The following is a 25,537-nucleotide window of genomic DNA, read 5'->3' as shown; positions in this document are numbered from 1 at the left end:
TACTCACCATAGAAATAGAACAGAAAGAATATATTATATTTCCATGTTGGTCCTCAAATACTCACCATAGAAATAGAATAGAAAGAATAGATTATATTTCTATGTTGATCCCCAAATACTCACCATATAAATATAATAGAAAGAATAGATTATATTTCTATGATGGTCCCCAAATACTCACCTTCCCCTCTGTAATATGGTTGAAATTGAAATATTTTGGGTTAACCTCCCCTCTCATCCTCTTGGTTTTATTGGTAAATCTAGTAGTCCTTATTATTACAATAATGTATAGGTTCTATCGAAAATCAATAATGGCATATAAAATCATTCTCATAATATCAATTGTGGATTTTTGTTTATAGGCAATATATGGGCAGGTTATTGTTGGCCTCTCAACTGACCCTTGCTCTTCTATTTTCCTAACCTAAGATCAATTTGACATCAGCCGTCTTGGTGACATCACGCCGACAGCGCAATAGATGGAGCTGTCGAGCGCTATAGTAACGGGAATACCCTTTCAGCCCGCTTGTTCGAGATCAGTGTAGCCTACCTACAGAGGTGGAGGGATGATGCCACCGTCTCGTAATAACGGACAGTGCACGACCTGACCGCGTCATCGAAATTAAGAATAGAAACCGTTATTACGACATATTGGGGCAGTAAAAGAAAGGGAAAGACAGTTTATTAATTTTAAAAAATATCTTATTAGAAAGAAAGGAAAATACTTGAAACTGGATGAACTCCCTGGCTCACATCCACAAAAGTGATTTTGTCATTATGAAGAAGAGCAATTTATCCAAACGGGTAAGATATTGTTTTTTTCTTTAAGTACTGGGTGCAAATTTTTTGGACATGCATATGCATTAGGCTAAACATTTTCTAGGATATAACTGGCAATTTGCCGAGAATCAGGCATTATGCGCGCTTTGATACCACAGCTCACATTGGCGGCTATATCACACACATTGTCTAGATCACACATTTGATAGCCTACAATTCCTAAACAATCGTCTTTTGGCACCTCCTTACGCGCGCCACATTTAATGTGTAGCCTATCAATTCGCGTGTGTGCCATTGCACGAATTTCCTCAACATACGGCTTCAATCTTCCATTGAAGAAAGAGTACAATGTGTTTTCTTGTCATTAGTGTGCTATTGCCAGATGCTCGTTGTGCTCTATCGGTTGGTAGCTTTCATATATTTTATTTGCCACACCCTGGATGGTATAAGACCTGCAATTAAATTTTACGCACAGAAGAGCGCACCGTTATCATTTTGGGGGGAAAGACGCGAGGAGACTCATAGTTCCTATGTCTTACTGAGAATGAGATTGAAAGGGCATTTGCCGTTGAAAGAGCTCTTATTTTCTCAGTACTCTCACGAACATCTTATTACGTAAACTTAACTAGGTTTTAACGGATTTATTCCACTTTGAACATGCAGGGTCCTCAAGATGTCAACCAGCTGTCATCGCAGCCAGACAAAGTCGGCTGGATCCGCAAGTTCTGTGGTAAAGGGATTTTTAGGGAAATATGGAAAAACCGTTTCGTGATACTGAGAGGAGACCATCTGTACATCTCTGAGAAAGAGGTATGCACTTCTCTTTTACCTCCAATAGCATGTGTAGGCTATAATTGTGTCTATGCCTACAGTAGGCACCCCTGTACTGGAAATTGTTACGGCCAACCTGGCTCCTTCTGTCTGTCTGTCTGTGTGTGTGTGTGTGTGTGTGTGTGTGTGTGTGTGTGTGTGTGTGTGTGTGTGTGTGTGTGTGTGTGTGTGTGTGTGTGTGTGTGTGTGTGTGTGTGTGTGTGTGTGTGTGTGTGTGTGTGTGTGTGTGTGTGTGTGTGTGTGTGTGTGTGTGTAGTGTGTGTCTGTGTGGGACATATGAACATTTGATTTAGTTTGCCTGTACTGCTATTAGAAGGTTCACGTTTCCTTTGTTGCAGGCTCACCTTGCTTCAGTAGAGATAGATTGATTGATAGACAGACAGACAGACAGTCAGTCAGTCAATCTGTCTGTCTGTCTGTCTGTCTGTATGTATGTATGTAGCCTGTCTAAGATGCATCATTAATTAAGATGACAGCTTTGACAGAAAACATGGATTTCACCTTTTAGCTGTAGAAGGACATCCTGGGTTTCTCAGGTTTCAGAGTTCTGGGGAACTTGTTTTGGGAAAATAGCCTTGCATGTAACCTACACCTGGGCTGTCAGCGCTTGGTCTGTTGTTTCCAACAAATTTAACCAGGAGTCCTTAAGTTTTGTAAACCAGCTATTGTTATAAGTCTGGAAATCGAGGCTCGCCATGGAAAGGGGATAAAATCTGACTGAATTTCCTTGGCTGTTTAAAATAAATAGGCTAAATTGTCAAATCTAAGCACAAATCACCATGCAAGCAAAAAACATTATGCGCTGAATTCGGATTACTTTCACTGGCTCAAACGTGCCCAACTTTTGAGGTCAACAAAATACCCACTGGGTAATTCAACGTCTATTCCACATTGGTTCAAAATCATTTAATTGAAATGTTGTGGAAACAATGTTGATTCAACCAGTGTTTGCCTAGTGGGTACCACTATGGATATTGGTGACTCAGTAGCATAGTTGGGAAAATGTAGAATACTGTCCGTTACAATAAAACAAGGTTTTGGCCATGTCATAGAAAGATAACTATTTTGTTTGGCTGAAAGTAATGGCTTATGTCCAAGTGCTTTTATCACATGAAAGGTTCCGGTGAACAGCCTCATTATCAGCACAAGTTTCAAGATCACATGACCTAGATGTTAAACCTTGAGCTGTAGCGAATTCACATCCTTCACCATAGACAGACTCACCTTTCCATTTCTGTATTCTCTTCTTTTTTGGAGGGGGGTCAGATTCTGTTTGATGACGCTGTTTCAACACTCCTCCCGTAAGCAGTAACCATGGAGATAAACGCTACTGACAGCTGAGAGGGCACACGTCTTTCTGAAAGCTGAATAATGCCCTTTAAATGATTCCTGGAAAGGATTCCCAGAACAGCGAATGAAAGTTCCACATAAGGGCTGCATCTCTCTATTGCTCTAATGAAAGAGAGAGTGGGACTCAGGGCTCCAGCTGCACGCAATGCCAGTTTCCCCGATCATTTTAGAACCAGAATTCTAAAATGATTTTTTTCATCTGTGCTGTGCTCCCTTAAAGCCTGCTGGATGAGCAACAAACACGTGTCAGAAACTGAAAAGACCACGGCTGACACAGCTGCGCCTCTCGCTGTGCCTGAGGACCCCCAAGCATCTAAGGCCCCCACCCCCTCAACCCTACCGTTTACACACAAACACACACACACGCTCAGCTGAGGTTCAGTTGCTTTGTAATGAGTTCACCTGTGGAACAGAACGCAGCGTAGTTCTCTTTCTCTCATTATCGCGTCTCTCACCACCCATGCTCCGTAATTTGTTGGATTTGATAGTTATTTTATGTAATGCACCTATTGTTCGTTTTACACGTACAATTCGATGTTTGTTAAGGAGCTCATTGTTATATCATGTATATTGGTAAGTGATGTGCTACCTATTTGTCAGGTGAAGGTAACTGCAGTGCTAACTATTTGACCTGTGTGTACTTGTGTGTGTTATGTGCTCTGCTGCAACTTCTTAACCACATGATTAATGGTGGTGCATTATTCAAATGAGAACTTTGAAAAGACAAGCACGCTATTCATGAAGTAGGCCAGAAGGCTAAAAAGAACACAGAGACTTGTATCTCCGACGCTCAGCTAACCACAGCCGAACCGCCTCATGGGGCCCGGGATCATCTTTAATCTAAAACTCCCGTCTTTGAGTTTGATTTAATGTTTCATAGACGTTGAGTGATATCATGTTGTTAGCGAGTTTGAGCACAAATGATGTTTTTGACCCACATTCACTGAATGAATTGCCTCAATCATTTTATATCAATCACAGATGAAGGAAAATCATACTGTGGGTTCACTCTGAAAGTTGATACTGTATTTCATGTCAGGTGTGCTTTGGAATCAACATAATCAAGCATCAATATCCACAAAATATACAGCCTGCGTCTGTTAAACACCTGCGTTAAAACGTGACCAACATTGAGGTTGAATTTTATCTGCAATTGATTGAATTGTGGCATGAGTTGGGGCGAAGAGAGGGACGGAACCTACACTGTTACATGTGCAAGCTGGCATTGACAGTATCAAATTGTCTGCTAACTCATAAGATTAGCTGCAGTAAGCAGCTATGTTGCTCTATTACCTCTTAGCATCCTCACACGGGACACCAGTTCGATGTGTGAGAGATTCTCCAAGAGGATTTGCAACCCTGCAACTGGGACTTTGAGAAGTTAACTGCTGGTGACATTACTCTGTACTACCCCAGATGATTCAAATTTACTTCATCCTTTGACCACTAAGAAGAGCACAAATATGTACCTATCTGTTCTCCTGTCTTATTTTTTTAATGCTTTTATTGTGAAGGAAAGGTGATATTTGAGGGAAGTTCAGAGAGAGAACTCCTGCCTCTGGAGGGCATATAGCCTGGAGGTCGGTAGCGCTACCACGAGACTTGGGCGCAGAGCACAAATATCATTTGAAGACTATTGGATTTCATCGCCTGCCGGTTACTTAGTGGTATCAGGGGAAATGACTCAAGGAACAGCTACAGTATTTTTAGGTTGAAAATGTCAAGTTATCATTAAAAGTTCCATAATCTCAAAGAGCCCGGTAACTGCGGTCTATTTTTCGTAATATGCCGACTCAGCTACTGCTCACAGTGAACATTTGTGCAAAACCAGGATTTTTTATGATTTTTTTTTATCATCGTCAGCTCAAGCTTCCCATAATAGTCTACAGAGCCATAGCTTTGAGAGCCTTATTTGGCCAGACAGACATGCTACAAGAACATGCAGCACACAACACATGAACTGCATAGATGCGCAAGTTACATTGAGGTCTGTTCCTCCATAGCAGGCCTGCGCTGTGTGTGAAAAGTGTACAGTAGGTTGTCGTAGTTGAGAATAGTGCTGAGAGTGTATGTGTATGTTATGGAGGCGTGTGTTCCTGTGCAGAGGCGTGTTTTCCTGTCTCTGCTCCCAGGATATCACCCCAGCATATTGCTCTGTTCTTATCTTACAGCTGTGCTATTGGCTGCAGGTTACACACATCATACATATTTCATACGGGAACTCTCTGTTCTCTTCTTCAGTCTTGTGATGATAGGAGGCTTTACACGTGCAGACAGAGATGCTTCTGTAGAATGCTCAAAGCGCTTCCACTCAAACACTACATCTATGATCTACGTGAATAATTGTTGGGAGTTCCACCTATGTTTATATATAGAGAGAGGTCTTTATGGTTTTCAATGGTGACGTGCACGGCCTATGAACGAGGACACTCCAACAAAACAGGATTTAGAGCGAGAGAGTGAAGCTTGTATTCATCAGACACTGTATAACCTAGGCCAGGGGGTACCTGAGGTAACATTTTAGGCCATGCACTGAAGAAATGTGGCGACGCAGTTGGACAAAGTGTTTTGTAGTTGATCAAGGTCGTTGTGATTGATGTAGTTTACAGATACTGTTGCAATGGGATTGGTATAGAAGGCGAATGTGTGACCAAGTTTTGTGGTCGATAGAGTAACTCTGTGACTGGAGGAGCTTGGCATAAAACTGGACTAACACGCCTCTAAAATTGGTCAAGGACCACACAAGTGTTGTTATTGGTCCAACGGATCAAAGTGATCAGTGGAGAACTGGGTTGTTGGTGAAACCCGTATGTACTGTAATTTGGAAATAGTGCAAGATGACTGGTCAAGCATACCACATGGTCAATGTAATAAAGCTATATGATTGGTGCAGGGAGGCCATGGTGGTTTAGCTTTCCATACTTGCTATGCTAGTTATTTCAGGAAAGCCTACTGGTCAGTTCTGGGGAATATTATATTTATAGTATTATATTATAAATAAACCAGCCTCTTTATACTCCCCAGCTCTAAACTACATCACATTTTCCGCACTGATTGAAAATATGATTTTAATCCACTTCCCCTCTTAATTCCAACCTGGTTTATATAAACATAACCCCTCTAGGGCTTGATTACAGGGTATTAACGGCATGTCAACCAGATTTTGGAGTGTGACCAATCGGACATCGCCTTTCCATTCGCTCTAGGGTTTTTCCTTGCACTGTACTGTTTGATGGGCTTCCGCCGGCTAGTATAGACTTTCTCTATTTTTGCGTTTCAGGGCGGTATGTTGCTGGGTTATTCTTAGTGGTGGGTATTTTACCCCCACTACCACCCCCAACTCTGCTTTTCCATATACGTAGCAGGAGGGGAGTGAAATATTGATGGGATGGTGGGCGTTCCAGAATGGATCCTCAGGGCTTCTTTTGCCCCATATTATAGTTGTGAGCCTCTCTCTCTCTCACACACACTCACACACGATGCAGCCCCATATTATAGTTGTGAGCCTCTCTCTCTCTCACACACACTCACACACGATGCAGCCCCATATTATAGTTGTGAGCCTCTCTCTCTCACACACGCACACACATAGAGCTCTTGTTTATCTTTTACATTTTAAATGCAATTTGGGTGGCTAATGAAGGTGTAGCAGCATGCGGTGGGGCACAGTTTGGATCTGTGTTTAGTCAGGAAGAAATTGGACTACACTTTGATGTATGTATTGTCCTCATATACTGTATCGCTAGGCATAATACAGTTCCTCAATGAAATTAAAAGGCAAATGGTCAAATTTAGGACACAACTAATAACAGCCCTAACAAGTGGACTTCAGGCTGCTAGTGGTTTAATGGGGGTTGATACAAGGCTGTGACACATTATTTAATTATACCGTATGTGGTTGTTTCTTTGATCACAGAGTGGCTCCGTGTCTCGTTCTAACGTCGGAAGATTCCTCTGATGCATGGCTGTTGCTGTGGAAAAACTCTATTCCTCCAGATGAAAGTGGAATGCCCCCGCCCCTTCCCAAACACACAGTCACATCCACCCACACACATCATTGCTGTGTGTACCAATGGCGTTCAACCATGTCTCTATGCGTCTCCTTAGGTTCTCACAACAGACCTACACATAGGCTTGTATCCATGTCAATAACCAACCCCCAACACCTCCAAACACACACACCATGACCCCCAGTGATCCCGTTGCTGTGTTGAAGCTAATGGGGCCCTCTGAGAGGTCCCACCACCATTGAGGTTGTATGTAATCACCTGTCAGTCAGGCTGAATGGAGGGGTCGATGTCTCTGCCCCAGCACTGTTGATTACAATTGATCTGCGTTTAAATTAGACACTTTGCGGCGGGGCAACAAGACCAATAATGGGAGGCAGGGGAGTAACACATGAACACCCACTCTGTCACGGTTGTCAAAAGGAGAAGCGGACCAAAGTGCAGCGTGTGTGTCGTTCCACATTTTATTTACTCTGTGAAACTATGCAGTACATAAATAAACTGAATACACAAAACAACAAACTGTGACGCAGAGGTGAAACAAACACTATTCAAAAATAATCACCCACAAAACCCAGGTAGAAAAACCCCTACTTAAGTATGATCTCCAATTAGAGACAACGAGGACCAGCTGCCTCTAATTGGAGATCATCCCAAACAAACCAACATAGAAAAACAAAAACTAGAAACTAACAACATAGAAATAGAACACAGAATAAACCCCCCTGTCACACCCTGACCTACTCTACCATAGAAAATAACAGCTTACCATGGTCAGGCCGTGACAGTACCCCCCCCAAAGGTGCAGACTCCAAATGCAACTAAAAACAAAAAAAACAAATGGGAGGGTAGGGAGGGTAACCAGTGTCTATGGTGCCTCTGGTGCAGTACCCAGAACCTTATCATCCAGCGCATCCTCCAGTAGAGGAGGCGGCTCTGGTTCGGGGTGTACCCCCCACTCCGCCTGCTGATCACTCTGCTTCTGTGCCACCGGACCGTAGATCATCGCCGGAGGTTCCGGGCTGCAGGCTGTCTCAGGGGGTTCCGGGCTGCAGGCCGTCTCAGGAGGTTCCGGGCTGGGAACTGTCGCCGGAAGCTCTGGACTGGGAACTGTCGCCGGAAGCTCTGGACTGGGAACTGTCGCCGGAAGCTCTGGACTGGGAACTGTCGCCGGAAGCTCTGGACTGGGAACTGTTGCTGGAAGCTCTGGACTGGGAATGCGCACTGGAGGCCTGATGCGTGGGGCTGGCACAGGTGACGCCAGACTAGTAACACGCACCTCGGGTCGAGTGCGGGGAGCAGGAACAGGATGTACCAGGCTGGATAGACTCACTGGAGGCCAGGTACGTGGGGCAGGCACAGGATATACTGGGCCGTGGAGGCGCACCGGAGGTCTCAAGTGTAAAGCTGGCACAACCCGTCCTGGCTGGATGCTTACTCTCGCCCGGCAAACGCGGGGAGCTGGCACAGGACGAACTGGGCTGTGAATATGCACTGGCGACACAGTGCGCAGCGCCGGCGCAGGATATCCTGGACCGAGAAGGCGAACTGGAGACCAGGAGCGCTGAGCTGGCACCACCCTTCCTGGCTGAATGCTCAACCTAGCAGGCAAATGCGGGGCGCGGGCACAGATCGCACCGGGCTGTGTATGCGCACTGGCGACACAGTGCGCATCACCGCATAACATGGTGCTTGCTTCTTCACTCGTTTTCCATGGTAAGCACGAGGAGTTGGCTCAGGTCTCCACCCTGACTCTGCCAAACTCCCCGTGTGCCCGCCCCAATTTTTTGGGGGGGGTGCCTCTCGCACTTGCCTCGTGGTTGGTATAGTGCCTCATAATAAGGCCGCTCTGCTCTTGCTGCCTCAATCTCCTCCCTCGGGCAGTGATACTCCTCCCTCGGGCGGTGAAAACTAGAACCTAACAACATAGAAATAGAACACATAGAATAAACCCCCCTGTCATGCCCTGACCTACTCTACCATAGAAAATAACAGCTTACCATGGTCAGGACGTGACACGCTCCTAGACTCAATTTTTCTACCAATTTGTCTGGCTATTGCTTTTTGGTGGCATTGGGAAGCAGGTTTTGAAAATAAACACATTTTTCAATGCTCTGGGTAAAAGTATGATCATAACATGGTAACATTCTGATATCAGGCCTGTAATTGATTTTTTTATTGACATTTGGACATATCCTAAAAAGACCTTCATTACACAGAATATCTTCTGTATGGGCATATAACGCCTGATATGCAAGAGAATTCTATTTGAAACCTCATTAACATCCTAAAATAATGGATGATACGAATGTGAGAAAAGGTTTTATTTCAAAACGGCTGAGTTTTACCCTGGCACCGTAGTGTGTCTCTGTGCTGTCGAAAGCTGCTGGATAACAGAGAGTGGTAATTAGTATTTTCCCTTGGGTTAAACTCAAGATATCCTGCTGTAATGCACAGTAGGTTGTTCTCTCTCTGTGCGTGTGTGTGTGTGTGTTTATGTGTGTGTGCATAGGTCTATTTTTGTGGTAGACAGATGGTTTAAGGTTCAAAGCAAATTGACAAAGCTCATTTGCCAGTGCTATCTTGCACATATGTACAGACCTGAGTTGTAACTACCTCCTGTTTTCTCTGTGTGTTTCCAGGTGAAGGATGAGAGGAAAGTCCAGGAGTTGTTTGACCTGGCTGACTACGAACGCTCTGAGGAGCTGCGCAAGGCCAAGAGCCGCAGTAAGAAGAACCACAGCAGGTTCACCCTGCTCCGCTGCAAGCAGCCTGGGAATATAGTGAGTCCTTCTGCCCAGGGAGAGTGAAGGAGTCAGGCAGGGAGGCTCAGCAGGGCTTGGGGTGTTTAGGCCTCAGTGGGAAGTCCTTACTACAGGTGTTGATTTTAGCTGAAAATGCATTTGAAGTTTTCTTTCGTTAAAAACTGAAACTTGAGGCAAGCTTATCGTCAGACATAGTTTGTGGTTTTCTATAGAGAGTATGAGACAAAGTACAAGCTCAAATCAAAACAATCAAATGTACAGTCGTGGCCAAAAGTTTTGAGAATGACACAAATATTAATTTTCACAAAGTTTGCTGCTTCAGTGTCTAGATATTTTTGTCAGATGTTACTATGGAATACTGAAGTATAATTACAAGCATTTCATAAGTGTCAAAGGCTTTTATTGACAATTACATGAAGTTGATGCAAAGAGTCAATATTTGCAGTGTTGACCCTTCTTTTTCAAGACCTCTGTAATCCGCCCTGGCATGCTGTCAATTAACTTCTGTTCTTGCATAATCAATGCTTGGAGTTAGGCAGAGTTTGTGGGTTTTTGTTTGTCCACCCGCCTCTTGAGGATTGACCATAAGTTCTCAATGGGATTACGGTCTGGGAGTTTCCTGTCCATGGACCCAAAATATCGATGTTTTGTTCCTCGAGTCACTTAGTTTTCACTTTTGCCTTACGGCAAGGTACTCCATCATGCTGGAAAGGCATTGTTCATCACCAAACTGTTCCTGGATGGTTGGGAAAAGTTGCTCTCGGAGGATGTGTTGGTACCATTCTTTATTCATGGCTGTGTTCTTAGGCAAAATTGTGATTGAGCCCACTCCCTTGGCTGAGAAGCAACCCCACACATGAATGGTCTCAGGATGCTTTACTGTTGGCATGACACAGGACTGATGGTAGCGGTCACCTTGTCTTCTCCGGACAAGCTTTTTTCCGGATGCCCCAAACAATCGGAAAGGGGATTCATCAGAGAAAATGACTTTACCCCAGTCCTCAGCAGTCCAATCCCTGTATCTTTTGCAGAATATCAGTCTGTCCCTGATATTTTTCCTGGAGAGAAGTGGCTTCTTTGCTGCCCTTCTTGACACCAGGCCATCCTCCAAAAGTCTTCACCTCACTGTGCGTGCAGATGCACTCACACCTGCCTGCTGCCATTCCTGAGCAAGCTCTGTACTGGTGGTGCCCCGATCCCGCAGCTGAATCAACTTTAGAAGACGGTCCTGGTGCTTGCTGGACTTTCTTGGGCACCCTGAAGCCTTCTTCACAACAATTGAACCGCTCTCCTTGGAGTTCTTGATGATCCGATAAATGGTTGATTTAGGTGCAATCTTACTGGCAGCAATATCCTTGCCTGTGAAGCCCTTTTTGTGCAAAGTAATGATGACGGCACGTGTTTCCTTGCAGGTAACCATGATTGACAGAGGAAGAACAATGATTCCAAGCACCACCCTCATTTTGAAGTTTCCAGTCTGTTGTTCGAACTCAATCAGCATGACAGAGTGATCTCCAGCCTTGTCCTCGTCAACACTCACACCTGTGTTAATGAGAGAATCACGGACATGATGTCAGCTGGTCCTTTTGTGGCAGGGCTGAAATGCATTGGAAATGTTTTTCGGGGATTCAGTTCATTTGCATGGCAAAGAGGGACTTTGCAATTAATTGCAATTCATCTGATCACTCTTCATAACATTCTGGAGTATATGCAAATTGCCATCATACAAACTGAGGCAGCACACTTTGTGAAAATTAATATTTGTGTCATTTTCAAAACTTTTGGCCACGACTGTACATGTTTCGTATACAACAGGTGTAGACTTACAGTGAAATACTTCCTTACGAGTCCTTTTCCAAGAACGCAGAGTTAAAGATAATGGAGTGGCTACGGATACTGAGTTTTTGTATCCCAATAGAGATAAATAGTAATGACGTCTTTTTCTAGGCACTAATTCCGCCATGGTTCATTGGACAAAGCCGATGGGAAAATGAATGGCGTTTTCGGATAAAGGCCGAAAATAAGGTCTGTGGTAAACACAGGCTTAGGAGATCTTGAAGCATTTATGTAATTAAAAAAAAGCACTTAAAGGCTTCATAATTCAGAGATGGTCATGTTAACCTCTCTGGGCCAGTGGGACGTTAGCGTCCCACTCTAGTCATCAGCCAGTGGAATCGCGTGGCGCAAAATACAAATACCTCAAAAATGCTATAACTTCAATTTCTCAAACATATGACTATTTTACACCATTTGAAAGATAAGACTCTCGTTAATCACATTTTAAAGACAAGACTCTCCTTTATCTAACCACACTGTCCGAATTTCAAAAAGGCTTTACAGTGAAAGCAAAACATTAGATTATGTCAGGAGAGTACCCTGCCAAAAATAATCACACAGCCATTTTCAAAGCAAGCATATATGTCACAAAAACCAAAACCACAGCTAAATGCAGCACTAACCTTTGATGATCTTCATCAGATGACACTCCTAGGACATTATGTTATACAATACATGCATGTTTTGTTCAATCAAGTTCATATTTATATCAAAAACCAGCTTTTTACATTAGCATGTGATGTTCAGAACTAGCATACCGACCGAAAACCTCCGGTGAATTTACTAAATTACTCATGATAAACGTTGACAAAATACATAACAATTATTTTAAGAATTATAGATACAGAACTCCTTTATGCAAACACTTTGTCAGATTTTCAAATAGCTTTTCAGCGAAAGCACATTTTGCAATATTCTGAGTACATAGCTCAGCCATCACGGCTAGCTAATTTGACACCCACCAAGTTTGGGACAACCTAAACTCAGAATTACTATTAGAAAAATTGGATTACCTTTGCTGTTCTTCGTCAGAATGCACTCCCAGGACTTCTACTTCAACAACAAATGTTGTTTTGGTTCCAAATAATCCATAGTTCTATCCAAATACCTCCGTTTTGTTCATGCGTTCAGGTCACTATCTGAAGGGTAACGCGCGAGCGCATTTCGTGACAAAAAAATAAATAAATTCCATTACCGTACTTAGAAGCATGTCAAACGCTGTTTAAAATACATTTTTATGCTATTTTTCTCGTAAAATAGCGATAATATTCCAACCGGACAACGTTGTATTCATTCAAAGAGTGAACAAAAAAAAATGGCGAAGTCTCGTGAACGCGCAACTCCAGTTTCACTGTCCCCAGGCAGGCCACTTACAAACTCTGCTCCTATACTTTGCCCAGAGACAGGAGATGCGTTATTCCGCTTTCTGAGGGCTTTAGAGAGCCAATGGAAGCCTTAGAAAGTGTCACGTAACAGCCCAGATGCTGTAATTTCGATAGAGATGCAACAGAAGGACTACAAATTGTCAGACAGGCCACTTCCTGCATGGAATCTTCTCACGTTTTTGCCTGCCATATGAGTTCTGTTATACTCACAGACACTATTCAAACAGTTGTAGAAACTTTAGAGTGTTTTCTATCCAAATCTACGAATTATATGCATATTCTCATTTCTGGGCAAGAGTAGTAACCAGTTTAAATCGGGTATGTTTTTTATCTGGCTGTGAAAATACTGCCCCCTAGCCCCAACAGGTTAACTGACTGATATTATCTCAGAACAAAACGTATAAGATCTCCTAAGCCTGTGTTAACCTCAGACCCTGTTTTCTCTGCTACTACGCTACCTACGTAGCTGCTGTGCTGACTGCTTCGCTGCTTGTCCCCCTCCTTGATCGCCTTTGTCTGGTCAATGGTGTAGCCTACAAACTTCATGTTGTACACAAAACTGTTCGAACTATTGCATTCCATGCATCAGTAAGCATAAGCAGGATTTCATGTTCTTTTTTCAGGAGGGTAGTAGGCTACATCAAATCAAATTTTATTGGTCACATACACATGGTTAGCAGATGTTAATGCGAGTGTAGCGAAATGCTTGTGCTTCTGGTTCCGACAGTGCAGTAATATCTAACAAGTAATCTAACAACTACCTAATACACACAAATCTAAAGGGGGAATGAGAATATGTACATATAAATATATGGATGAGCAATGGCCGAGCGGCATAGGCAAGGTGCAATAGATGGTATAAAATACAGTATATACATATGATATGAGTAATGTAAGATATGTAAACATTATCAAAGTGGCAGTATTTAAAGTGGCATTGTTTAAAGTGACTAGTGATCCATTTGTTAAAGTGCCCAGGTATTGAGTCTCCATCTAGGCAGCAGCCTCTCTGAGTTAATGATTGCTGTTTAGCAGTCTGATGGCCTTGAGATAGAAGCTTTTCTTCAGTCTCTCGGTCCAAGCTTTGATGCACCTGTACTGGCCTTGCCTTCTGGATGATAGTGGTGTGAACAGGCAGTGGCTCGGGTGGTTGTTGTCTTTGATTATCTTTTTTGCCTTCCTGTGACATCGGATGCTATAGGTGTCATGGAGGGCAGGTAGTTTGCCCCCGGTGTTGTGTTGTGCAGACCGCACCACCCTCTGGACAGCCTTGCGGTTGAGGGTGGAGCAGTTGCCGTACCAGGCTGTGATATAGCCCGACAGGATGCTCTCGATTGTGGATCTGTAAAACTTTGTCAGGGTTTTGGGTGACAAAGCCAAATTTCTTCAACCTCCTGAACATGCATCCTTGTGGGGTCCCAGTGTTGAGGGTCAGCGAGGTGGAGAGGTTGTTTCCTACCTTCACCACCTGGGGGCGGCCCGTCATAAAGTCCAGGACCCAATTGCACAGGGTGGGGTTGAGACCCAGGGCCTCCAGCTTGATGCTGAGCTTGGAGGGTACTATGGTGTTGAATGCTGAGCTGTCATCAATGAACAGCATTCTTACATAGGTATTCCTCTTATCCAGATGGGATAGGGCAGTGTGATGGCGATTGCATCGTCTGTAAACCTGTTAGGGCGGTATGCAAACTGAAGTGGGTCTAGGGTGGCCGGTAAGGTGGAAATGATATGATCCTTGACTAGTCTCTCAAAGAACTTCATGATGACAGAAGTGAGTGCTACGGAGCGGTAGTCATTTAGTTCAGTTATCTTTGCCTTCTTGGGTACAGGAACAATGGTGGCCATCTTGAAGCATGTGGGGACAGCAGACTGAGATAGGAAGTGATTGACTATGTCCATAAACACAACAGCCAGCTGGTCTGCGCATGCTCTGAGGACGTGGCTAGGGATGCCGTCTGGGCCAGCAGCCTTGTGAGGTTTAACACGTTTAAATGTTTTACTCACGTCGGCCACGGAGAAGGAGAGTGGGGGGGCGCAGTTCTTGTTAGCGGGCTGCAACGGTGGCACTGTATTATCCTCAAAGCGGGAAAAGAGGGTGTTTAGTTTGTCTGGAAGCGTGACGTTGGTGTCCGTAACGTGGCTGGTTTTCTTCTTGTAGTCTGTGATTTCCTGTAGACCCTGCCACTATTTATATGTTTTACACAAAATACATTATCGACATGTACAAACTTTGTTGTCAATATTGCAAACATAAGCACAACACAAACATAAACCTTAACAAATAGGTTTCCGAAGGGGCGGGCGTGGGCAGGGCGAGTCAAAATAACATGGCTATATACAGGGAGTACCAGTACCAAGTTGATGTGTAGGGGTACGATGCAATTGAAGTAGCTATGTACATGTAAGTAGGGGTAAAGTGACTAGGCAACAGAATAGACAGTAGCAGCAGCGTACACTCAGTTGACAGTTTATTAGGTACATCACCCCGTTAACAAAAATGGAGTCACGTGCACCGGTTCCACTATCTCAGAACTGGCTGGCCTCCTAGGCTTTTCATGGACGACAGTGTCTAGGGTTTACAGAGAATGGTGCAACAAGCAAAACACAGCTTGTTGATGAGAAGTCGAAGGAGAATGATAAGAATTCTGCAAGCTAACAGGAGGGCCACAAACAGGCAAATAATGGCGCAGTGGGGTGCAGAACGGTATCTCGGAACGCACAACTTGTCAGTCCTTGTCACGGATGGGCTATTGCTGCAGACGACCACATCGGATTCCACTCCTATCAGTATCATGACACAAGGCGAGATCCAGATGCAGACACAAGAGGCAGATGGTTGGAGTCTCACAATATTTATTAATCCAAAAGTGTAAGGCACGAGAATGGTCGTGGACAGGCAAAAGGGTCAAAACCAGTTCGGAGTCCAAAAGGTACCGAAGGGCAGGCAGATTCAAGATCAGGGCAGGCAGGATGATCAGCCAGGCGGGAAAGTAGTCCAGAGTCAGGCAGGGTTCAAAACCGGGAAGCCTATTAAAAAGAGAATAGCAAAAGGAGAATGGGAAAAACACGCTGGTTGACTTGACTAACATAAAAGACGAACTGGCACAGAGAGACAGGAAACACAGGGATAAATACACTGGGGGAAATAAGTGACACCTGGAGGGGGTGGAGACAATCACAGGAACAGGTGAAACAGATCAGGGCGTGACAGTACCCCCCCCCAGGGACGCCACGTGGCGTCCTACCTGGGAGCATACATGGCTGACCGGGGTGTCGGGCAGTGGAAGTCGGGGATGAGGGCCGGGTCCAAGATGTCTTTAGCAGGGACACAGCACCTCTCCTCCGGGCCATATCCCTCCCAGTCAACCAGGTACTGGAAACCCCTGCACCGTGGTCGAACCTTCAGGAGGCGTCTCACTATATACGCTGGCTGGCCACCTATAACTCGGGGGGAGGGATTGGCCTGGAGACAGAAGACAAAGGACAGTGAAACATAGGCTTAATCCTAGACACATGGAAGGTAGGGTGAATACGGAGGGTACGGGGTAACACAAGACGGACAGCAGTGGAACTCAGGACTCTGGAGATGGGAAAAGGACCAATGAACCGGGGAGACAGCTTGCGGTAGCGGGGAGCTGTGGTCCGGCAACGGTCCGCTTGTTGACAATACCTGGAGTTGATCTTGAGAATAGCCGTCCTGGCTCTTCTCCAGGTACGTCGACAGCGGCGGACAAACATCTGGGCCGAGGGTATGCTGACCTCCTGCTCTTGTTCAGGGAAGAGTGGAGGCTGATACCCCATGGAGCACTCGAAAGGGGAGAGTCCCTTGGCAGGACTGGGAAGAGTGTTCCGGGCATACTCCACCCAGAACAGTTGACGGCTCCAGGTAGTGGGGTTGGTTGAGACCAGGCACCTTAAGGTCGTCTCCAGGTCTTGGTTGGCTTGCTCCGACTGACCGTTAGTTTGGGGAGGGAATCCGGATGACAGGCTGGCCGACGCCCCAATAAGGATGCAGAATGCCTTCTAGAACTGAGACGAGAAATAAGGACCCTGATCGGAGACCATGTCTATCGGGAGTCCATGGATCCAGAAGACATGCTGCACCATAAGCTGGGCCATCTCCTTGGCAGAAGGTAGTTTAGGAAGAGGGATGAAATGGTTGGCCTTGGAGAACCGGGAAATGTTTCAATTTTTTGAGCACACACAGTGCATGCAGTGACGATGGCAGAGACGTCAGGGACCATTGTGGGCCACCAGAAACGTTGTCGAAGGAAGGCTATTGTACGATGGGACCCTGGATGACAAGTCAGCCTGGAGGAATGAGCCCATTCCAGGACCCGGGACCGGATTGGGTTAGGGACAAACAGCTGGCTAGCCGGGCCCCCTTCAGGTCCAGGCTGGGAGCGTTGCGCCTCGCGAACCAGGTTCTCAATATCCCGATCCACGGTGGCAGTAGGGAGAATGGTTTCGGAAGTCGAGGGTGTGGCAGAGGAGCTGTATAGGTGGGAGAGAGCATCAGGCTTCACATTTTTGGACCCTGGACGGTAGGCAATGGTAAAGTTGAATCTGGTAAACAGGAGGGCCCACCAGGCCTGCCTTGAGTTGCGGCGCTTGGCTGAACGGAGTAATTCCACATTTTTATGGTCGGCCCAGACCAGGAATGGCTGTTCTGTTCCTTCCAGCCAGTGCTTCCACTCCTCCAACGCCATCTTCACCGCCAGGAGTTCTCGGTTGCCAACATCATAGTTCCTCTCAGCAGGACTGAGATGATGGGACAGGAAAGCACAGGGATCAAATCAAATTTATTTATAAAGCCCTTCTTACATCAGCTGATGTCACAAAGTGTTGTACAGAAACCCAGCCTAAAACCCCAAACAGCAAGCAATGCAGGTGTAGAAGCACGGTGGCTAGGAAAAACTCCCTAGAAAGGCCAGAACCTAGGAAGAAACCTAGAGAGGAACCAGGCTATGAGGGGTGGCCAGTCCTCTTCTGGCTGTGCCGGGTGGAGATTATAACAGAACATGGCCAAGATGTTCAATTGTTCATAGATGACCAGCAGGGTCAAATAATAATAATCACAGTGGTTGTCGAGGGTGCCACAGGTCAGCAACTCAGGAGTAAATGTCAGTTAGCTTTTCATAGCCGATCATTCAGAGTATCTCTACCGCTCCTGCTGTCTCTAGAGAGTTGAAAACAGCAGGTCTGGGACAGGTAGCACGTCCGGTGAACAGGTCAGGGTTCCATAGCTGCAGGCAGAACGAACAGTTGAAACTGGAGCAGCAGCACGGCCAGGTGGACTGGGGACAGCAAGGAGTCATCAGGCCAGGTAGTACTGAGGCATGGTCCTAGGGCTCAGGTCCTCCAAGAGAGACAAAGAAAAAAAGAGAAAGAGAGAGAATTAGAGAGAGCATACTTAAATTCACACAGGACACCGGATGAGACAGGAGAAATACTCCAGATATAACAGACTGATCCTAGCCCCCCGACACATAAACTACTGCAGCATACAGTGAGGGAAAAAAGTATTTGATCCCCTGCTGATTTTGTACGTTTGCCCACTGATAAAGAAATGATCAGTCTATAATTTTAATGGTAGGTTTATTTGAACTGTGAGAGACAGAATAACAACAAAAAAATCCAGAAAAACGCATGTCAAAAATGTTATAAAACCAGTTTAGCATGTCCCGAAGCACATCATTAACCAAAGCCTGGAAGACAGCGGGGGCATTGGTGAGTCCAAATGGCATGACCTGGTACTCATAATGTCCACTGGCTGTGTTGAAGGCTGTCTTCCACTCATCCCCCTCGCGTATCCGAACCAGGTGGTAGGCATTCCGAAGGTCCAACTTGGAAAACATGGTAGCCCCCTGGAGAAGTTCAAACGACAAGGAGAGGTAGGAGATAACGATTTTTGACAGCGATATCGTTAAGTCCCCGGTAGTCAATGCATGGGCGCAGGGTCTTGTCCTTCTCCACAAAGAAATACCCTGCGCCGGCAGGAGATGTAGACGGAGGGACGGCCCCAGTGGCCAGAGACTCTTCGATATACTCCTCCACAGCAATGGTCTCTGGTCGGGACAGAGAGTACAACCGACCCCAAGGTGGTGTAGTGCCTGGGAGAAGAGCAATGGCACAATCATAAGGATGGTGCAGGGGGGAAAAGAAGTAGCACTTGCCTTGCTAAACACTTCCAGGAGGTCATGGTATTCCGTGGGGATAACAGTCTTGCTAACCTCCTGAGGAAGACGACATGGGGAAGGCTGTGCTGCTTGAAGGCAGTGGGAATGGCAAAATGGGCTCCACCCCAGATGGAGCTTGTGGTCCAGTCAATCACAGGATTGTGCTTTTGGAGCCAGGAAAATCCCAAAACAACCGGAACATGGGGAAATGCAGTGAAGAGGAACTGTATTGTCTCACTGTGGTTACTATAAACCGTAATTGAACGGGCACAGTACTATGGGTGACTTCCCCTATAGAGTGACCGTCCAGTGCCCTAGCATCCATGGGCACAGAGAGAGGCTAAGTGGGAATACCAAGCTCCGAAGCTATCGTGCAATCCATAAGACATTCATCAGCCCCAGAGTCAATGAGCACTCAGAGACTTAGATTGGTCTCCCCACAGCACAAGAGCAAAAAGGGGTGTGCGGGTGATGGGAATTAGGGAACTCCCAGTCTGACTCACCATAGTACTGGTACCCACTAGGGACAAGGGTTTCCTAATAGGGCAGGTAGCATTAAAATGTCCGGCCCCTACACCGTACAGACAACAGTTATTATTCATCCTCCATGAGCGCTCCCAAACTGATAGCCTTGTTCTTCCCAACTGCATAGGCTCAGTATCCAACTCACCCGTCATAGATTCACGAGAGAGCTCGGGTGACTTCGACTCCTCTCGGAAGAGCTGCCTTCGGAAACTTCCAGTTTCCATAGTAGGTGAACGCGTCATATCGGGTGCACAAGTGTGCCAGACCTCCTCTCATTCTTGCGTTCCCTTAGGCGTCCATCAATTTTAATGGTTAAGGCGATAAGAAAGTCGAGGTCCACCGGCAGTTCCCGAGCAGCTAGCTCATCCTTTACCTCCTCAGATAATCCATGCAGAAAAGTATCGAAAAGAGACTCCGGATACCAGGCACTCTCGGTGGCCAACGTGTGAAAGTCCACCGCGTAGTCTGCCACACTACGGGAGTTTTGGCGTAAGTCAAGCAGTTTGCTGGCCGCCTTTCTCCCAGATACCGGAGACTCAAAAACTTTTCTCACCTCTGCCACGAATTCCTCCAAATGACCGCAAATGGCAGATTGTTGTTCCCAAACTGCTGTAGCCCAGGAGAGCGCCCTTCCTGACAGTAGTGTAATTATATACGCTATCTTCGATCAGTCTGAAGAAAACGAAGATGGCTGTAGCTCAAAAATAAACGAGCACTGAGAAAGAAAACCCCGGCAGGTACCAGAATTCCCCGAATATCGCTCTAGAGGAGGTAAGCGAGGTTCACGGGGAGTCGGGATAGGCTGTACAAACTCACCACAGATAGGGAAAAAATTACCGGGTGATTGGGGTTTTTCAGAGGTGGCAGACAGTCTCTGAGCTCAGAGCCCAAAAGGTACTGAAGGGCAGGCAGAATCAAGGTCAGGGCAGGCAGGATGATCAGGCAGGCAGGAAACTAGTCTAGAGTCGGGCAAGGGTCAAAACCGGAAGACTATCAAAAATAGAATAGCGAAAGGAAAACAGGAAAAACACGCTGGTTGACTTGACTAACATACAAGATGAACTGGCAGAGAGACAGGAAACACAGGGATACATACACTGGGGAAAATAAGCGACACCTGGAGGGGGTGGAGACAATCACAGGAACAGGTGAAACAGATCAGGGCGTGACAATCAGCTAAAAACAAGAAGAAGCGGCTCCAGTGGGCACGCAATTCTACCAGCTCTCACAGTCTCACATCAGAATTAGACATTCATGTTTCTCAAACGTCAAATTTCGAAGTGTTTAAGGGTAAGTTTAGGCATTAACTCTGAATTTGCAAGTTTAGGGTTAAGTTCAGGCATTACCTCCAAATTCTTAAGGTTTGGCATTAACTCCGAATGGTTAAGGTAAGGGTTAAGGTTTGGGATAGGCTTAAAACAAAATTATCAAAAGCAACTTTCTATCACTGGATTCAAACTTGGGAATCAGAGGTAGATGCTTACACCCATCTGCCATCCCCATCCACAATGCCCTAGCAAAACCGAAACCTACTTGAAGGTAACAACCCTCACTGTTGCCCCTAGTGGCCGGTTTCCACGTTGTCTCCTGATGTCCTCAGATACGAATAGACGTTGAATACTGACTTGTATCACAGGTGACCTGGCTGCGCGATCACCAACACTGGACAATTGAGGAGTAGAAAAACATTGCCTGGGCTGACGAATCCCAGTTCCTGTTGCGTCATGCTGATGGCAGAGTCAGGATTTGGCGGAAGCAGCATGAGTCCATGGCTTCATCCTGCCTGGTGTCAACAGTACAGGCTGGTGGCGGTGGTGTAATGGTGTGGGGATTGTTTTCCTGGCACACGTAAGGTCCCTTGATACCAATTGAGCAACGTTTCCATGCCCTGAAGAATTCAGGCTGTTCTAGAGGCAAAGGGGTCCGTCCGACCCGGTACTAGATGGATGTGCCTAATAAACTGACCAATGAGTGTATGTGGTAAGTGTGAGTGTGTGTGTGTGGCATCAGTATGCATGTGTGCGCGTGTGTGTGTGTATGTTGTGTTGGGGTATCAGTGTAAGTATGTGTGTGTATGGGTAGAGTCCAGTGTGTGTGCATAGAGTCAGTGCAAGAGAGTTAGTGCAAAAAATGTGTCTAGCTGATGGAATTTATTTATTTGTCTCCCTTGATGATGATATGGTTGTGTTGCCACATTAGATCGGCCATTAATGCACCCCCACCACAGACCGGGATTGGTGGATTTCTCCAGAAAGACATAATCCAGAGAATCCCATTACCTCTAAAGAGGCAATCTCTATAACGGCCAAATCCTACAAAGATTCCACTCACAGTTGTCACTTCTGACCCACTGCAGTTCTTGTAGATCTTGGCACCAGCTTGTAGTTCATTTGGCGTCATTATTCACTGTCTTAGTGTGATATTCTAGGGGGAAGTGTGTTTGAGAGAAGATATGTAAGTATATACAAGGAGATGTAATTGGAGGGCAGATGCTCAATGTACCTGTTTTTGTCGAGCTTTGCAGAGATTCTTCCTCCAGTTTACAGCTTAGACCCTGCTCTAGATAAGAACCATCTTTAACATAATTCTTTGTCAATGCATTTAATGAGGTGCAATCCCCCTTCCTTGGTGATTTAGGCAAAGCCGCCCCATTAAGCTTTCTGTGCCCCTCTCCATCGCTCACAAATTGGCTACATTCCGACTCTCCCTCCAACCAATGCTTACACCAATTTATTCCTTTCAAATCCATGATGGAAGTGTGCAAGTGCACACTTAAGGAGGGGTGGAGTAGCCTAAACTTTATCATCTTCTTTCAACCAATCAATTGATTCTTTCCTTTTTTTCTTCAGGTTCCCAATCTTGTGTTTTTGGCTGTTAGCCCCGAGGAGAAGGAGTCGTGGGTCAATGCCCTCAATACAGCCATCATCAAAGCCAAGAACCGCATTTTTGATGAGGTAGGTCAGTCACTCTTCTCCCCTTCCCTGTCCCTATTTCGCTAGCTCTCACGTCTCCCCAGATTTCTAGAGCTTTTCTTATTTTTGTCTCTCATTAGCGTGTCTCTCGTGCAACATTTATGAATGAAACCTCCAAATGCCCCTACAGCCAGCCCTAAAAAGTTTCCAGACAAATGTAACCTTGCAGTTACTAAGCACACTGTAAAATCGGTGAATTTGGACAAAAGCACAGTCTACATCTTTCAATACGGGAAACATGTTAATTCAATCTCCCCAGGCGTGGCTGAGAGATCAAAGTGTTTATATCTCGCTGACTCATCCATCTCCATCGGGAACAGGGTCCTTGTTAATGCGCCATCCCTGCCGACGCCCACCTGTTTTCCCAGTGCCTCGCGATCAAACAGTGGCTCACTCCCCATCACACACTATGGGGTAAAAATCCATCTTCCGTAGCTAGAGATCGTCAAGAAGTGAGAATGAACTCTGCAGCATGTCTGCCGCCCTGATAGTGAGAATCCTCTCTCAACGCCCTACAATGTACTCTACTCTAATGTACATCATGTTCTGTACATTACATTCCCATAACTCTCCCTCCACAAATATACATTTCTGTTATGCTGATTGTCAAAAAAATCACTCGGTCTCTTTCTGATTGTCTCCATAGGTTACAATTGAAGAGGACAGTGTCCTGGTGCACCCTACACGTGATCGTGCCAAGATTCCCCATGCACGGCGCTTGCCCACCCGGGGACATCTCATGGCTGTGGTGGGTGTTGCTACCTTGGCTAACATTGACAATTCAGTTCCAAGTCAATATTATATTTTTGGACAGCAAACAAGGAATTATACTGTTTATGTTGTAAGGATTATCCTGGTCTGTTGCGTTGAATGCTAAACTCTCTTGTGCTCTCCCTAGGCATCCACCTCCTCAGACGGAATGTTGACCCTTGACCTTGTCCATGAGGAAGATGACTCCACCCCAGAAGATGAGGAAGAAGGCTTCTGGGAAAATAACTTCAGGGTTGACCTAGACAAATGGACCACAGGTCGTCAGCGTTCTGGCACAGACGTCTCCAAACTCTGCGTCACCACAAAGGACCTAAGGGTACCCAAGACGGGCAGCCTGCCTCGCGGAAGCGAGCTCTCCTGGGACCGGGCGCACCATCTTGAGGCTCAGTCCCGTACCCCTCCACCAGGGAAGAGGTTCAGTGCCCAAGGTAGGAGCCGCTGCGCCTCCATGGACGAGGTCCTTTCCTTGCGGCCAGTCAGGGGTGTCCTTCACCCTCGCCCCATAGGTGAACCTGTCCAGCCTGTCGGACCACTGCAGAGTCTTATCGCCCAGAAAATGCAGAGGGCTCAGGAACTGCTGGAAGAAATGCGATTGGAGGAACTGCAACGTGCAAAAGGCTTAGACTCGCCCTATCTAAAGGGCATTGACTCACCCCGTTTGTACCATCTAAGAGGCTTTGAGTCTCCTCACTCCAGGGCCTCAGGTTCACCTCGCAGTAAGAGTAGTGACTCCCCTCGTTTGAGGGTGAAAGACTCGCCTCGTTTGAGGGGGAAAGACTCGCCTCGTATGAAGGGCAAGAAGTCCCGCTCAAAAGGTACAGACTCACCCCATTCAAAGAGGGCTGACTCTCCTAATTTGAGGGGTAACAACTCTCCCCGTCTCAGGGTTACTGACTCGCCACGTATGAAGGGTTTGGATTCTTCCAGTTTCAAGGAATCAGACTCGCCAAGTCTGACGGGTTCTGACTCCCCACGTCTCAAGAACATTGGTTCACCCTTTTCAAAAAGTTTTGACTCATCAAGTCTGAAGGGTTCTGACTCGCCTCGCATCAAGGATACTATTCTGAGGGGTAAGGACTCGCCAAATATAATTGGTAAGAACTCCCCAAGTCTGAAGAGTATCGGCTCACCTTCTCTGAAAGGTGCTGACTCACCCTGTCTGAAGGGTAATGACTCACTCCATAGTAAGAGTGCACACTCACTTCTCAGTGACTGTGATTTGGAGAGTAGACGGGCAGAGGCGGAGCGACTTCTGCAGGAGGCCGTCTCCTCCTGGCGTCAGGCTAAGGAGGTGCTGGAGGAGGTGAAGGAGCTGCAGACGCAGTCACTAAACCGCCGTTCTGAAAAGAAGACAATAGACAGGCCCCCAACACCGCCACCGGACTATAGGCTGGAGGACGCATGCCTCTGTCACCACCACAGCTGAAAAGCACGCTGGGTTTTCTCCAGCCAAAGAGAAAATAAAAGAGCACTAGGGGCATGGAGTAAATACATTTTTGTCACGTTTTGTTGTCATTACATGCCAGTGTTGAAGTATAAAGCTTTTAGGCTTTATTGCTCCCTTTGCATTTTCCTATCTTGATCCTTGCATTCAGAAAGTATTCAGACCCCTTCACTTTTTCCACATTTTGTTACGTTACAGCCTTATTCTAAAATGGAATAAATACATTTTTTCCCTCATCAATCTACACATAATACCCCATAATGATAATTGTTCAAATGTATTAAAAATAAAAAACAGAAATACCTTATTTACATAAGTATTCAGACCCTTTGCTATGACACTCGAAATTGAGCTCAGATGCATCCTGTTTCCGTTGATCATCCTTGTTTCTACAACTTGATTGGTGTCCACCAGTGGTCAATTCAATTGATTGGACATGATTTGGAAAGGCACACACCTGTCTATATGAGGTCCCACAGTTGACTGTGCATGTCAGAGCAGAAACCAAGCCATGCGGTCAAAGGAGCAGGATTGTGTCGAGGCACAGATCTGGGGAAGGGTACCAAAAAATGTCTGCAGCATTGAAGTTCCCCAAGAACACAGTGTCCTTCATCATTCTTAAATAGAAGTTTGGAACCACCAAGACTCTTCCTAGAGCTGGCTGCCTGGCCAAACTGAGCAATCGGAGGAGA

The 25,537-nt window shown here is 45.9% G+C and overlaps 1 protein-coding gene across 1 annotated transcript; it reads left to right on the top strand.

Annotated features, from left to right (window-relative positions):
* The first annotated feature begins 521 nt into the window (after positions 1–521).
* On the top strand, positions 522–24,862 carry plekho1a (pleckstrin homology domain containing, family O member 1a). Its single transcript, XM_029735417.1, has 6 exons — positions 522–804; positions 1,444–1,590; positions 9,611–9,751; positions 22,508–22,612; positions 23,277–23,378; positions 23,529–24,862. The coding sequence occupies exons 1-6, from the start codon at positions 736–738 to the stop codon at positions 24,825–24,827; spliced, it is 1,863 nt and encodes a 620-aa protein (XP_029591277.1). The 5' UTR covers positions 522–735; the 3' UTR covers positions 24,828–24,862.
* The last annotated feature ends 675 nt before the right edge of the window (positions 24,863–25,537 follow it).

This window comes from Salmo trutta, chromosome 36 (genome assembly GCF_901001165.1).
Source record: "Salmo trutta chromosome 36, fSalTru1.1, whole genome shotgun sequence".
Taxonomy (NCBI): Eukaryota; Metazoa; Chordata; class Actinopteri; order Salmoniformes; family Salmonidae; genus Salmo; species Salmo trutta.
Note: the sequence above shows the minus strand (reverse complement) of the source record. Positions and strands in the feature narration are given on the sequence as shown.